This window comes from Vanacampus margaritifer, chromosome 14 (genome assembly GCF_051991255.1).
Source record: "Vanacampus margaritifer isolate UIUO_Vmar chromosome 14, RoL_Vmar_1.0, whole genome shotgun sequence".
Classification (NCBI taxonomy): domain Eukaryota; kingdom Metazoa; phylum Chordata; class Actinopteri; order Syngnathiformes; family Syngnathidae; genus Vanacampus; species Vanacampus margaritifer.
Window position 1 is genome coordinate 5,738,481 of NC_135445.1, and position 14,604 is coordinate 5,753,084.

Sequence of the window (14,604 nt, forward strand, 5' to 3'; positions counted from 1 at the left end):
GGTTCCTATGCAAGCGCGTGACATATTTTTCACCTTTCAGGCGCCAACCCGTGCGAGCATGGCGGTCGCTGTCTCAACACCAAAGGCTCGTTCCAGTGTAAATGTCTTCAGGGCTACGAGGGCCCCCGATGCGAGATGGATGTCAACGAGTGCATGTCTAATCCCTGCCACAACGACGCCACCTGCCTGGATCAGATCGGCGGATTCCACTGCATCTGTATGCCAGGTACGAGCATTCAGGAATTATGAAAATAATCCCATCAAGAAAGGAGGCATGATTGGACTAACTGTGGTTTTACCCTGTTCAGGTTACGAGGGTGTATTCTGCCATATCAACACGGATGAGTGTGCCAGCCAGCCTTGTCTCAACAGCGGCAAATGTGTCGACAAGATAAACTCCTTCCACTGCGAGTGTCTTCAGGGTGAGAAAATACCAGAGAAAATTCTTTGGAATCTCACTTTCTATTCAGACAATATATGCGACAAGAGTGGATCATTAAACTTTCTCTTAATGATTATGCTTAAATATATATGGCTCTTGGAAAGAAGTTAAACAAATGGCTTGCCACCCTCAGTGAGAGAAACATTAGCATGTATATTAGCATGGGAGTTTGTGCTTGGGTTTAGCGCCAAAACCGGGGGCAGGGATTGGTTTTTGGCTCGCCAGCCTGAGCCCATTGTGTTGTCTGATAGAGGGGAGGGGCTTTGAGTTGTGTAGTTGTGGGGTGGTTCACTACTTCTTACCAATCTTAGCGATGTACAAAGTGTCATTTGTTGAATTGCAGGATTTTCAGGCAATCTGTGCCAGGTGGATATCGATGAGTGTGCCAGCACTCCGTGTAAAAATGGAGCAAAGTGTACCGATGGTCCCAACAAGTACACCTGCGAATGTGCTGAAGGTACTTCATCTTTTTTTTTTTTTGCTTTCTCCTTTGTATATTTTCTTGATTTTCCATTTGGCCTAACACTCCATTTGTCCTCGGTTACAGGTTACACAGGGCAGCATTGCGAGACCGACATCAACGAGTGCTACTCGGACCCCTGTCACTACGGCACCTGCAAGGACGGCCTGGCCTCGTTTACATGCTATTGCCGTCCTGGCTACACGGGCCGCCTGTGCGAGACCAACATTAACGAGTGTCTGAGCCAGCCCTGCAAGAATGGCGGCACTTGCCAGGATAGAGAGAACACGTACATCTGTTCCTGCCCCAAAGGCACCGCAGGTGAGACCTCATCAGAATTTTGATTTAAAGGAGAAGTCAACCCCAAAATGTTCCTGTCAATATGTTCTATGCAGCCCCGCTAGTCTAAACGCGGTATTCTGATTAATATTGTCTTTGTGGAATATGAATTAAGTGGCCAAGTTCATCTGTTTTCATCCATCTCAGAGGGCGGCCATTTTGCCACTTGCTGTTGACTGAAAATGACATCACAGCAAGGTTATGTTAGTTAACGAAAACTAATGAAAAAAAGATGAAATTCAAAAAACAATTTTGTTAACGAATAAAATCAAAAATGCTATTTAAAAAAAAAAACGAAAACTAACTTAAACTACATTTTATGTTTACAAAGCTAACTAAAACTAACTATAATTATAGCGAAAATGTCCTTTGTCTTTGATAATTATTTTAATGCATGAGCCTTTGGGGATGATTTTAAATGTGATTTTAAGTATATTTATTGAACCGCAATAAGGACGTTTGAAAGTGTGTCACACAGAAGTGACGTCATCTAGCGGCAGCCAATAGAAAAGCACATTCAGATGATGTCGCTCCTAGGTGACAATTTTGACAAGTTTGACTTTTGGCTCCAATGGCTCGGCTCGCCTGCTTTTTCATTTAACTAAAAACTAACAGAACCGCCCTGAAAACTAATTAAAAATAAAAAATAAACTCAAAACAAAATAAAAACTATAATGAAAATTCCAAAACTATAATAAACCTTGCGTAACAGTTTAGCTTGCGAACGTCACATGACCAAACCTAGAAAATAGCTGAGCCATGAGCAACTGTGATGTCATTTTCAGTCGCCAGCAAAAGTGGCAAAATGGCCGCCCCTGAGATAGATAAAAGAGGGTGGATTTTGCAGCTTAATCCATATTTGACAAACGTAGAATAAATCAGAATTTCATAGAACACATTATAGTTAATAATCTGTTGTTGTTGACTTCCCCATGAACAAATGCAAGGTGCTTAATTTGTTCCCACGGTCCAGGTTTCAACTGCGAGATCAACCTGGACGACTGCAAGAGCCACCCCTGCGACTACGGGAGGTGCATCGACAAAATCAACGGCTACGAGTGTGCGTGTGAGCCGGGCTACACAGGTGAGCGGTGGTTGGAGTTTACAGGTGTGTTGGGGGTGGTCCCCCAAGCATAAGGAGGAGCGGACGGGACAGGTGGCTGGCGGGCTCGCTCTGGCGGAACAATGGTGTCAGGTTGCCTGTGTGAGACGGGGTTTGCGTGGAGGGGGGGGGGGGGGGGGGGGCTTGAAAGAAGCACTCTTCCCAACCCGATCCACGCAAAAAAACACGTTTGAAAAGACTTTGTAAAACGAGCTTTTAAAGGGAGAAGGGAGTTTAATAACATTTATTGTGTGATTGCATGGCGTTCTAGTCAGGCTTTCTTGGCCCGACAGAACCGGTTCTGACTGGTAATGTCTGCGATTATGCTAAAAGAGGGCAAGCCAGGACCAAGCGTGTGTGCGCAGGCTGCCGTGCGTCCACCACCCCCCCCCCCCTTCGTCCCCTCTGTCTTTCTGTGCCGACATGGGGAGTGCGGAGGGCACGGCGGGACGGAGACGCAAGGGGACAGAGGACTATTGTAAGTGATGGTGAGGCGGTTAGGCCCCTCCCCTCCTGATTGATGAAGAGTAAGGGAGGGGATCCGGAGGGGGGTTAATTGTTACTCGGCCGTGTGTGAAATGGGTCTGGCCTTCTGTCCCTGTAAACAAGCCAAGTGAGGTTATGTGTCCCTGGATTGGGGGGTGGTGTGTGTGTGAATAGAGAGAGTAGTTACACCCCCCCCCCACCCACCTCCTTCCTGGCAGCTCCTCCCCCTCCCGGGGCCCAAACGCTCCTTCTGCTTATTCAACAGGCTGCCATTCAATCAATGGCGGCCAGGCAAAAAAAAAGCCCCCCAGGGGCCACCAGTGCTAGGCACACACTGCGCTGCTCCTGCTCTTTTCAATTGAACGCTCAGGGAGTTTTTAGTGTTAGCTCTCTATTGTCCAAAAAGCCGCACTGTTCACCTCAATGGGGGGGGGGGGGTCAAAGAATACCACATCGCAGAGCAGAGTGTCCAGCTGTGCAGAAATTCATGTACAGGCATTCGCGTCATGAAAAGCTCAAATTTTTTGCGCCTGAAGAATCGCTCATCTCATCCTTTCAGGAACCATGTGCAACATCAACATCGACGACTGCGCCATCAATCCGTGTCACAACGGCGGCACGTGCGTGGACGGCATCAACAGCTTCACCTGCCTCTGTCCGGAGGGCTACAACGACGTCACCTGCTTGTCCCAGGTGGATGAATGCGGCAGCAACCCATGCATCCACGGCCGATGCCAGGACCTCATTAATGGGTGAGTAGCAGACTCGTGCCTTGGGTTAAGACCATGTGACAGGCGGCGAATAATTGCAAAAGTAGCTTTTCTGACACATGTTAAAAATCAGAGGGTCGTTTTGTCAGCGGCATTTAGCGACATTAAGAGATGCTTAAAGTGGAAGTTTCTTGACAATAATTAGTTATATGTGACCTCACTAGTCTAAACTTGACATTCTGATTAATATTACATTTGTGGAATAAGAATTATGAAGCAAAATCCAGCCGTTTTTAACCATCTCAGGGGGCGGCCATTTTGCCACTTGCTGTCGACTGAAGATGACATCACAGTTGCTCAGTGGTCAGGCAACGACCAATCACAGCTCACCTGTTATCTGAAGCTGCGCTGTGATTGGACGTTACCTAAGCCCTGAGCAACATTGATGTCATCTTCAGTCGACAGCAAGTGGCAAAATGGCCGCCCCCTAAGATGGATAAAAAAAACGCTGGATATTGCTGCTTAACTCATATTTCACTAACACAATATTAAACAGAATAATATATTTAGACTAGTGGAGCTGCATAGAACATATTGTCCCAAAAAAAGTTGGGTTGACTTCCCCTTTAAGTCAGTATCCTACTGAGAGGCAAACATTCACGATGCTAGCAAATGTTGATTTTACGTCAGGGTTCGTTCAAGGTCGCAACGCTTGCTAAACGTTGACCTAAACTTGTTAACCTCCTAGCAACAAGAAAAGCATCGAAACTGTTTGCGTATGTCTGGCGAACGTTTAGAGAACATTGCGAAATCAACAGTCGCTAACGTCGCAAAACATTTATGAAAAGGGATTGTATTGCAAAAATGAGCAACTATTTCCCACTTCTTTACCACTTCACGTCGTCTCTAGCGTTGGATAATCCAAAAGAACTTTGGCTACACATCTTAAGACCGTTTACAAATGCTTAAGACTGTTTGCAAGCACTTGCCATCGCCACTGTTAGCAAAACAATGGATTTGCAAGGACGTTTTGAACATGTTGCAAAAAGAAAAACTGTTTGCAACAAGTAAAACTGCGAACGTGTCTTTCTCTCATTTTTTCTCATCGTAGCTATAAATGCACCTGCGACTCTGGCTGGAGCGGCCCGAATTGTGACATCAACAACAACGAGTGCGAGTCCAACCCGTGCATGAACGGAGGAACCTGCAAGGACATGACCAGCGGGTACCACTGTACATGCCGAGTGGGCTTCACAGGTCAGCCAACGGCGGCTCAAAACTCCCAATTTGCGGCGAGTTCTCCTTTTTCTGGCATCTAACCCAAATCTCATCGCATCACCAACAGGACCCAACTGCCAAACTAACATCAACGAGTGTGCCTCGAACCCATGCCTCAACCAGGGCACTTGCATGGATGATGTGGCGGGCTACAAGTGCAACTGTCAACTCCCCTACATCGGTACGACACGTAGCTGCTTGCTTAATTTGCCGATAACGAAGGCTATCTTCCTTCTTTCCACGCAGATTAATCCTGTGTTGTTTTACCAAACCTCATCCAGTAGTCTCTCTATCAGGGATGCTTGTTTTTTTGTCTTCCCTGTGTGGAACGATCTGACAGTCTGCATTGGAGGGATAACATAGAATGAGTGTTTTCCTTTAAGGGGGGGGGGGGGTAATGGGGGTGTAGAGTGTCACAGTTGCTAATATAAGCGGGAGAACTCGAACTTGCTCCGCACCCCCCCCATTCCCATTTCCGCCACGTCCTGTTTCCTGTCTGTGATCGCACAATAACAGGAAACAGGAAAGCCCTTCCTATTTGGTTAAGTCGTCATGGAAATGGATAAGGAAGAGGGATGGAAACCGGAGCCCGTGCTCTTACTTAGCGGGCTTCAATGTGTGTGTTTTTGTTCCCAGGTGAAAACTGCGAGACGTTGCTGGCCCCTTGCAACTCAAGACCCTGCAAAAACGGCGGACTATGTAAAGAGTCCGAGGACTACCAGAGCTTCTCGTGCAGCTGTCCCGGGGGGTGGCAAGGTGTCTATTTCTGTCCTTTTTTCCAGACGCCTTTTTGTCGCATCTTGCGGATCATGCAATTAACCACACTCTCCCTGAAATCAAGGTCAAACTTGCGAGATTGATATCAACGAGTGCGTGAAAAGCCCGTGCCGCAATGGGGCCCTTTGTCACAACACGATGGGAAGCTACCAGTGCAAGTGCCTGCCTGGCTACACGGGTCAGAAGTGTGAGACTGACGTCGATGATTGCAAGCCAAGTAAGGCTCACATTTGAAACGTTCGAATCGGCTTTGAAATTAGAGCCTGACCGATAAATCCGTGGTGTGTTATTTTACTTTGGTAGTGTTCTGCTGCTTTACCTTGGGTATTATTAAAATGTGTGATCATGTAACTTAACAGATGGAGGGGGCCACAATTTCCCAGCTCCACTGGGGGCCCACATAGATGTATAACAAAAGGTGCATAATGAAAATTACAAATATGGACAAAATTAAGGATGCAGTATTCAATCTTTGATATATACAATTTCATTTAAAACAAAGACAACAAAAATTGTAAACCAAGAAGCATATGATGATTTGCAGTATAGCGCCAACTACTGCAGAGGAGGGTTCATTTTACGTCAGATTTTGTTTGCCTTAAGTATCGGCGGCAGTTTTTGGCAGCCTCCAACGAGTACTGACACCTTAAAATAAGGCTGGTATCGGTCTGATACTAATAATATCAGTACTCGCTCATCCCTAGACAAAACACGTGCCATCTGCGAATAGGGAAAGTCCACATATAATTGACACTGGGGATTTTTTATTTTTTTTGCAAACCCCATAAAATCCTCAACATTTTTTGATAAACCTCCAATATGCATTTCCCATTAAAAACAGGGGTGGGTTCCCACAAAAAAACAATAATCTTTTGAGAGAAAAAAAGTGAACAGGTGAATTTGCAGGTTATTCGCTAATTGAAATCTCCGAAGAACATAATCCCATTCTCTGCATTTCAGATCCATGCAGCAACGGCGGTCTGTGCCGCGACGGCATCAACTCTTTCACGTGCACCTGCCTGCCCGGCTTCCGCGGCGGCAGATGCGAGCAGGACATTAACGAGTGCGAAAGCAACCCCTGCCGGAACGGTGCCAACTGCACCGACTGCGTCAACAGCTACACGTGCACCTGCCCGCCCGGCTTCAGCGGCATCAACTGCGAGATCAATACCAACGACTGCACCGACAGGTAAGCTCAGCCACTTACTACGTGACCACATTTGTAGGAAATATTTTGATTATTAACTTTGTTTTGTTTGGTTAGCTCTTGCTTTAACGGTGGCACATGTGCGGACGGCATCAACGCCTTCACCTGCCTGTGCTTGCCCGGATTTACCGGCAGCTACTGTCAATATGACATCAACGAATGCGATTCCAGACCGTGTCTCAACGGTGGTACGTGTCTGGACAGTTTTGGAACGTACAAGTGCACCTGCCCTCCAGGTTACACGGGTGTCAACTGCCAGGTATTGGGAGTTCTCCTCCGTGCGGCTTTCCATGTCACCGTTGTGTGGTTTGAAATGAACATTTCTTTGTTTGCTTGCTAGAATCTCATCCGTTGGTGCGATTCGTCCCCCTGTAAAAACGGGGGGACGTGCTGGCAAAAGGGGGCCTCCTACACCTGCCAGTGTCAAACTGGATGGACTGGCCTCTACTGTGACATCCCAAGCGTGTCCTGTGAAGTCGCAGCCAAGCAGCAAGGTAGTCATTGCCCCCATTAACTCATTCGCTGCCATTGACGGTTATAAACGTCCAAAAATCATTTTGACTATTTTTATTAGTTTAACTTTTTTTCCCTACTTTTGTTAACAAGAGTATGAAAACCTAGAATCTTTTTTATTGTACATTAAGAACAGATATAAAATTTGTGCTTAATCGTGAATTAACTATTGAAGTCATGCGATTAATTACGATTAAAAAAAATATCGCCTGACGCCCCTAATTTTTAATAAACATCTCGTCAGGCGATTACATTTTTTTTAATTGTAATTAATCGCATGACTTCACTAGTTAACTCACGATTAATCACAAATTTTCTGTTCTAAATGTAAAATATTTTTTTCTAGGTTTTCATACTCTTGTTAACAAAAGTGGAAAAAAAAAGTTAAACTAATAGAAATAGGTCCAATGAATTTTTGACGTTTATAGCCGTCAATGGCAGTGAATGAGTTAAAACCTCACTTAGAATTTGTACTTGCTTTCTTTAGCAAGGAACATTTTGAATTACGAGCACAGTATTGTGGAATACAACTCATTCAAAGGCATCACGCTATTAATTGCCTTTCCCTGTTTGAGTTTATAGACAAACTTAACATAAGAGAATTACACAATGTCCACCTTAGCCTGTATATCCGCTAGCTAAATTCTAACACTTAATGGATAAAGCTCAAAAGAATAGCATCTATGTGGTAAAACAGTGAATCAACTCATGTACACATATATATACTGCCCCCATGTGGCAGATAAGATACAAACATTATAAGAAGCATGACAATGTTGAGTGAATTGAAGCAAAATGTGTGACAAAAAATATTACCACCAGTTTTATACACTCTTCTGAAATTACAAAAAGTGACCACACTAGTTTAAACACGACATTCTGAATAATATAACATTTGTGGAATATGAGTTTTGAAGCAAAATCCATCTGTTTTTAATCTCAGGGGGCGGCCATTTTGCCACTTGCTATCGACTGCAGATTACATCACAGTTGTTCACGGCTCAGGCATCGACCAATCACAGCTTACCTGTTTTCTGAAGCTGAGCTGTGATTGGTAAAATGGCCGCCTCCTGATATTGATAAAAAAAACTGCTGGATTTTGCTGCTTAACTCATATTCCACTAATACAATGTTAACCAAAATGCCGTGTTTAGACTAGAACATATTATTGTCAAGATTTTTTTTGTCTTTGATATAATTAATGTTATTCATTTTTATGAATAATAAATAAATAAATGACCATAAATCTCAAACATTTTGCGACATTCATTATTATTAAGCACAGCATTTTAAAGGGTTCTTTGTTTTCATTAAATACATTACAAAAAAATTATTTGAGGCGCATTATCAATATGGTCATTTGATTACTGCCAACTTTGTGTTTTCAGGTGTCGAAGTGGTTCACCTGTGCAGGAACTCGGGCCAGTGTCTCGATGCCGGAAGCACGCATTACTGCCGCTGCCAGGCGGGTTACACCGGCAGCTACTGCCAGGAGCAAGTCGACGAGTGCTCTCCTAATCCATGCCACAACGGAGCCGCGTGCACTGATTATCTTGGAGGCTACAGTTGCGAAGTACGTGTTTTAAATGTACAAAATGGTTTGACGGTACAAATGCTCACGTTTGTCTCTATTGCCAGTGTCTCCCCGGTTACCATGGCGTCAACTGCTCAAAGGAGATCAACGAATGCCAGTCTCAGCCCTGTCAAAACGGAGGCACTTGCATCGATCTCGTCAACACGTACAAGTGCTCCTGTCCCAGAGGAACCCAAGGTACATAATCGCAACCCCGATTTCCCCAAAAGTCAAGAAATCAGGCCTTATCGCTCACCCGACACTCCCACCACCAAATCAGGCGTCCACTGCGAGATCAATCTGGACGACTGCAACCCGTTCAGCGACCCGTTGACCCACGAGCCCAAATGCTTCAACAACGGTAAATGCTTGGACCGCATCGGGGGCTACCGATGCGTGTGCCCGGCAGGCTACGTGGGCGAGCGCTGCGAAGGCGACGTCAACGAGTGCTTGTCGGACCCGTGCGATCCCAGGGGCTCCTACAACTGCATCCAGCTCACCAACAGTTACCGCTGCGAATGCCGCACGGGATATACAGGTAGCGATTGTGCATCCGGCGGGATGCTTGGTGTGTCATTGGCTACTAAGACATTAAGAAACGGTCTTTCCGTTTATCAGGCCAGCGTTGTGACAAAGTTTTTGATGGCTGCAAAGGAAGACCTTGCAGGAACGGAGGCACGTGTGCAGTCGCTAGTAACACTCCTCATGGCTTCATCTGCAAGTGCCCACCGGTAAGTGCAGCTCTCTTGATGAACTGTCAGCCTCCGCTTTTATTGGTAGGGAATCAAAAGCTTGTTCTTTTTATGGAACCTGTTCTCAGTCATTTGATTCCTTGGAATCGTTTGCTAGCTTAAAAGTGATTTGTTTGATGTCCAAATTAGTTTTGAATCAGTTTGAATGCAAAAGGAGAACTGTGATGTTTACAAAAAGGAAAGCCAACCCTAAAAAAAAATGTCAAGTCTAAGCACAGCATTTTGATTAATATTAAATTTGTGGAATAAGAATTAAGATGAAAAAATCCACCTGTTCTTATCCATCTCAGGGGCAGCCATTTTGCGACTTGCTGTCGCGTGACAATGACATCACAGCTGCTCAGGAAACGACCAATCACGGCTCACCTATTTTCTGGGTTAAGTCGTGTGACGTTCGCAAGCTGAGCCGCGATGGGTTGTTACCTGAGCCCTGAGCAACTGTGATGTCATATGATGTCACTCGACAGCAAGTGGCAAAATGGCCGCCCCCTGAGATCAAAAGGGGGGGTATTTTGCTGCGTAATTCATATTCAACAAATGCGATAGTAATCAGAATGCCATGTTAAGACTAATGATAGAACATATTATTGTAAATAATATTTTGGGGTTTACTTCCTGTTAACAAATGTTAAGAGCCAAAGTGTGATATATTGGAAAATGTATCCAGTGAAATGCACCTTTAATCCACCAGGTGGATTAAGAGCGCTGATTAAGACTTAAATTTAAAAACCCAAATTCTTAACTTTCTATGGGCAAATAAATGTGGAACTGGGCAGTTTCCTAAGGCACCTTTTTTATGATATTTTGTAAGAAGCTCAAAAACTACATTGAGTTTTTTGATTTCTCATTGTGAGTCATGTATTATTATTATTTTTTTTAACCCCTAAGGAAACATGACAAATAATGAGTTCATTTTGGATATGCTGTATCTTTCTCTGAAGGTGAATACATTCAAAAGTCAAAGCAAACAAACCCATTGCATTATTTCGTTCCCTCACCCAATAAAAATCGCTCAATCGATATGGACTCGGATTGATAAGCATGATTGAAAATGCAATTGGAATCGTTAACTTATTACCAGTTCCTGTCTTTACTTATTGATGCTGAATATGACCCGCGTGTTCCTCCGTCCTGCTAGGGCTTCACTGGCTCCTCCTGTGAGTACGATTCCCGCTCCTGCGGAAATCTCAACTGCAAGAACGGAGGCACGTGCGTATCAGGCCACCTGGGCCCGCGCTGCCTGTGTCCCCCAGCCTTCACCGGACCCGAGTGCCTGACCCCGACCGACAGCCTCTGCGTCTCCAACCCGTGCTACAACGGCGGCACTTGCCAAATCACGCCGGACGCGCCCTATTTCCAGTGCAGCTGTCCCAGCAATTTCAACGGCCTGCTGTGCCACATCCTGGACTACTCCTTCGTCGGGGGCTTCGGCCGTGACATCACCCCGCCTCCGGAGGTGGAGGTGAGCTGCGAGAACCCCCAGTGCGACGAGTGGGCCGGCAACCACATCTGCGACTCGCTGTGCAACAACCACGCGTGCGGCTGGGATGGAGGAGACTGCTCGCTGAATTTTGACGATCCCTGGCAAAACTGCTCGGCAGCGCTGCAGTGCTGGCGTTATTTCAACGACGGGAAGTGCGACGGCCAGTGCAACAGCCCCGGATGTCTCTACGATGGCTTTGACTGCCAGGGACAGGAAGGGCAATGCAAGTAAGTCTGGAAATGTAATAATAATAATAATAATATTGAAGAATAACATTTTGTATAGCACTTGTACAAAACGCTTTGAGGTAAAGCTGCTCGAAAATGAAGAAAATATTAATCACAATTATTTTAGTATTAGTTGAAATCACGATTAGGACGATCATTTGTTTTTTGGTGCAAAACAAGAAAATGTTTAAATATTTTTAAAAAAATGTTAAGACAACTCAATAAGAAAACAAAATCTATTGAATTAGTTATTTTTAAATTTTTAAAAGGTGCACATGTATAAATTTAAACAACTCACAAATTAGTATTAATAATCTTTTTTTTATGATTATGCTGATTTTGTAATTATGGAGTGTAATAATTGCAATTGTAATTGAATTTTGATGAATTGCACAGCTCTACTTTTGGGATGCGCCTTGGGCTGCAAATATTTATTCACATATTTTTATTACAATTATTATTATTTTTAAAGCCACACACAGTCACAGATACGAGTGTGGCATGTGAGGATGGTGACCCCACGGGAACAAAAATAATACTTTCATCTAATGCTTATTTTATATTGGTATTGTTGTTTAATAATACAGAAGCAATTTTCAACTCAAATGGATGATCTGGACTGACCCAAGCAACTTTTTATCCCACAGCCCACTTTACGACCAGTACTGCAAAGACCACTATGCCGATGGCCACTGTGATCAGGGCTGCAACAATGCGGAGTGCGAATGGGACGGCCTGGACTGTGCAAACAACATGCCGGAAAAGCTAGCGGACGGACATTTAGTTCTGGTGGTCCACATTCCGCCGGAGCAACTCAAAAATTGCTCTTCGGCCTTCCTCAGAGACCTCAGCAGCGTTCTTCACACCAATGTGGTGTTCCGCCGTGATGCTAAAGGGGAGCCTATGATCTTCCCTTATTATGGTAACGAGCAAGACCTGGTGAAGCACAACGTGCTGAAGCGCTCAGCAGACGGGTGGCCCGAGTGGGCGGCCATGCCGGCAAATGTTTTGGGCCAAATGAAGGGCAGTGTGTCTGCCATGGTCAGCCCACGCAAACGCAGAGAGTTGGATTCCCTGCAGGTCAAAGGGTATGTATTACTAAACTAGCGTATTTTTCAGACTATAGGTCACTCTGGTGTTTGGATCGCACCAGTCAAAAAATGTAGAAAGAAGGGGAAAAAAATGAATTGTCGTATTTTGGGGGCATTTTATTTTACAAAAAGACGAAGACATGATGCCATGACGACTTGTATTTATTTTTCTTCTCCTACTTTATTTTTTGGCGGTTGGCAAATACTTCTGGTTTGCCACAATATTCTTTTGGACCTCGTTTGCTGCCATCAATAAGATTAGGGTGGAAATCTTTTAGATTTTCGATTAAGAACGATTTTTGATTCAAAATGATTCGATTGACAATGGTTTTTGCTTCAATTTATAGATGTTCAAGGAATCGTAATGATCTACTCCAGTCTGACTCGCTAATGCTAATTAGATTACTGCGCTACTCGGGGCACTTTTATCACTCAAAAAACCGGCTCCACGCTGCAAAAAAAAACTTTTATTGGAATAACTTGATCGGGACTTTTTCCTTCTCTCTAATGTGGCTACAATTTAACAGTGTATCAGACCGCGTGGAACCACACTGCCCCTAAGTGGCTAAATTGGGTACAACATGAACAGTGCTCCCAATAAAGGCACACACAAACAAAGGGAAGACAGTATGAAATTTTAATAAAATCGATTTTGGGATATTTAAAATCGATTCTGAATCGTACTAAATGAGAATCACGATTCTTACGAGAATCGATTTTCTAGTGTGTATCCTAACAATAATTTTAATACAAGTAGAACCTGATTATAAAAGGGAAGACCAGCTAAAATATATTTATTTTTAAAAGTGTGACTTATAGTCTGAAAAATACGGCAATCCTATATTTGCACAGGAAGAGCATGCACGTTGACAATTCTCCTCTTTCAACATGTAGGTCTATAGTCTACCTGGAGATTGACAACCGCCAGTGTTACCAGCAATCCAGCGAATGCTTCCAAAGCGCCACAGACGTTGCAGCATTCCTCGGCGCACTGGCCTCCAGTGGCAATCTCAATGTTCCCTACATTGAAGCTGTAACCAGTATGTGACTTAGTCTTTCCCGTGTATATTGTCATCAGCTGTAATGCTTAAGTAACAATTTTTTTTTTTTTTTTGTTCAGGTGTAAGACCCACTCCTGCTAGTTCAGAGCTGTATCCCATGTACGTGGTCTTCCTGGGATTAGCGGCTTTGGGTTTCGTAAGCCTGGGCGTTTTGGTGTCACGCAAGCGACGACGAGAGCACGGGCAGCTTTGGTTCCCAGAGGGATTCAAGACTTCGGAGCCCAGCAAGAAGAAACGCAGAGAACCAGTCGGGGAAGATTCCGTTGGACTGAGGCAAGAAGTCATGTGAATGCATACTGGAATAGGAAGGTAGTGTCGGATCAAATTAATCAATTCTAATATGGTGCCCTTTTTTTTTTTTTTTTTTTTTTTAAAGGCCTATGAAAATATGTGACATAAATCTCATGGATGACAATCAAAACGAATGGGGTGACGAGGATCCCGACTGCAGACGCTTCAAAGTAAGTGGGCGATTCTAATCAAATTAACCTAAAAATGACACTTTTGTTAGCGCAGCTGATAATTGGCCTGGCTTTCTCCAGTTTGAGGAGCAGTCCATGCTGGATCTGAGGGACAGAACCGACCAGAGAAAATGGACCCAGCAGCATTTGGATGCGGCCGACCTGCGTATCGCATCCATAGCCCCTACGCCTCCTCAGGGGGAGATTGAGAATGACTGCATGGATGTCAACGTCAGAGGACCGGGTTCGTTTGGATGAAACTAGTCCAGTGTTTCGCAATATCAGAAAAATGTCTTAAATTCTGTATGCCAGTCTGTTATTTATTTATTTATGAAACACTTTTAAGCAACATACAAAATGCTGTACATGGAATAAAAATCAGTCATGCAGTAAAGACAAGTAAAACTAAATAAATGAATAGATATCAAGTTGGTAAGTAAATTAAGTTATTAATAAATTAATAATAACACAAGAAGTAGGTAAGTGAATAAGTAAAGAACTAAATAAAATAAGTATCAAAAAATTAATAACAAAATACAGAAAACATCCAAGCTACATCTGTCTGCTTAGCGGAGCTAGCTAGCTGCCTGTTAGCTTGCGCCTGTCCACTGTTTTGAGACGTTGGAAAAGTGGTTTCCTTCA

At 44.1% G+C, this 14,604-nt stretch overlaps 1 protein-coding gene across 1 annotated transcript in view; it reads left to right on the forward strand.

Moving 5' to 3' along the window:
• Window positions 1–14,604, forward strand: part of notch1a (notch receptor 1a) — a 36,971-nt gene that overhangs the window by 18,079 nt on the left and 4,288 nt on the right. Inside the window, exons 8-30 of the mRNA XM_077542247.1 lie at window positions 41–226; window positions 309–422; window positions 786–899; window positions 990–1,223; window positions 2,215–2,325; window positions 3,389–3,581; window positions 4,651–4,796; window positions 4,885–4,998; window positions 5,454–5,573; window positions 5,659–5,811; window positions 6,555–6,783; window positions 6,859–7,060; window positions 7,142–7,295; window positions 8,703–8,887; window positions 8,953–9,085; window positions 9,168–9,425; window positions 9,506–9,618; window positions 10,778–11,349; window positions 11,997–12,437; window positions 13,335–13,480; window positions 13,561–13,774; window positions 13,878–13,962; window positions 14,044–14,206. Coding sequence (XP_077398373.1) covers window positions 41–226; window positions 309–422; window positions 786–899; window positions 990–1,223; window positions 2,215–2,325; window positions 3,389–3,581; window positions 4,651–4,796; window positions 4,885–4,998; window positions 5,454–5,573; window positions 5,659–5,811; window positions 6,555–6,783; window positions 6,859–7,060; window positions 7,142–7,295; window positions 8,703–8,887; window positions 8,953–9,085; window positions 9,168–9,425; window positions 9,506–9,618; window positions 10,778–11,349; window positions 11,997–12,437; window positions 13,335–13,480; window positions 13,561–13,774; window positions 13,878–13,962; window positions 14,044–14,206 — 4,380 coding nt within the window. The remainder of the gene's footprint in view (window positions 1–40; window positions 227–308; window positions 423–785; window positions 900–989; window positions 1,224–2,214; window positions 2,326–3,388; window positions 3,582–4,650; window positions 4,797–4,884; window positions 4,999–5,453; window positions 5,574–5,658; window positions 5,812–6,554; window positions 6,784–6,858; window positions 7,061–7,141; window positions 7,296–8,702; window positions 8,888–8,952; window positions 9,086–9,167; window positions 9,426–9,505; window positions 9,619–10,777; window positions 11,350–11,996; window positions 12,438–13,334; window positions 13,481–13,560; window positions 13,775–13,877; window positions 13,963–14,043; window positions 14,207–14,604) is intronic.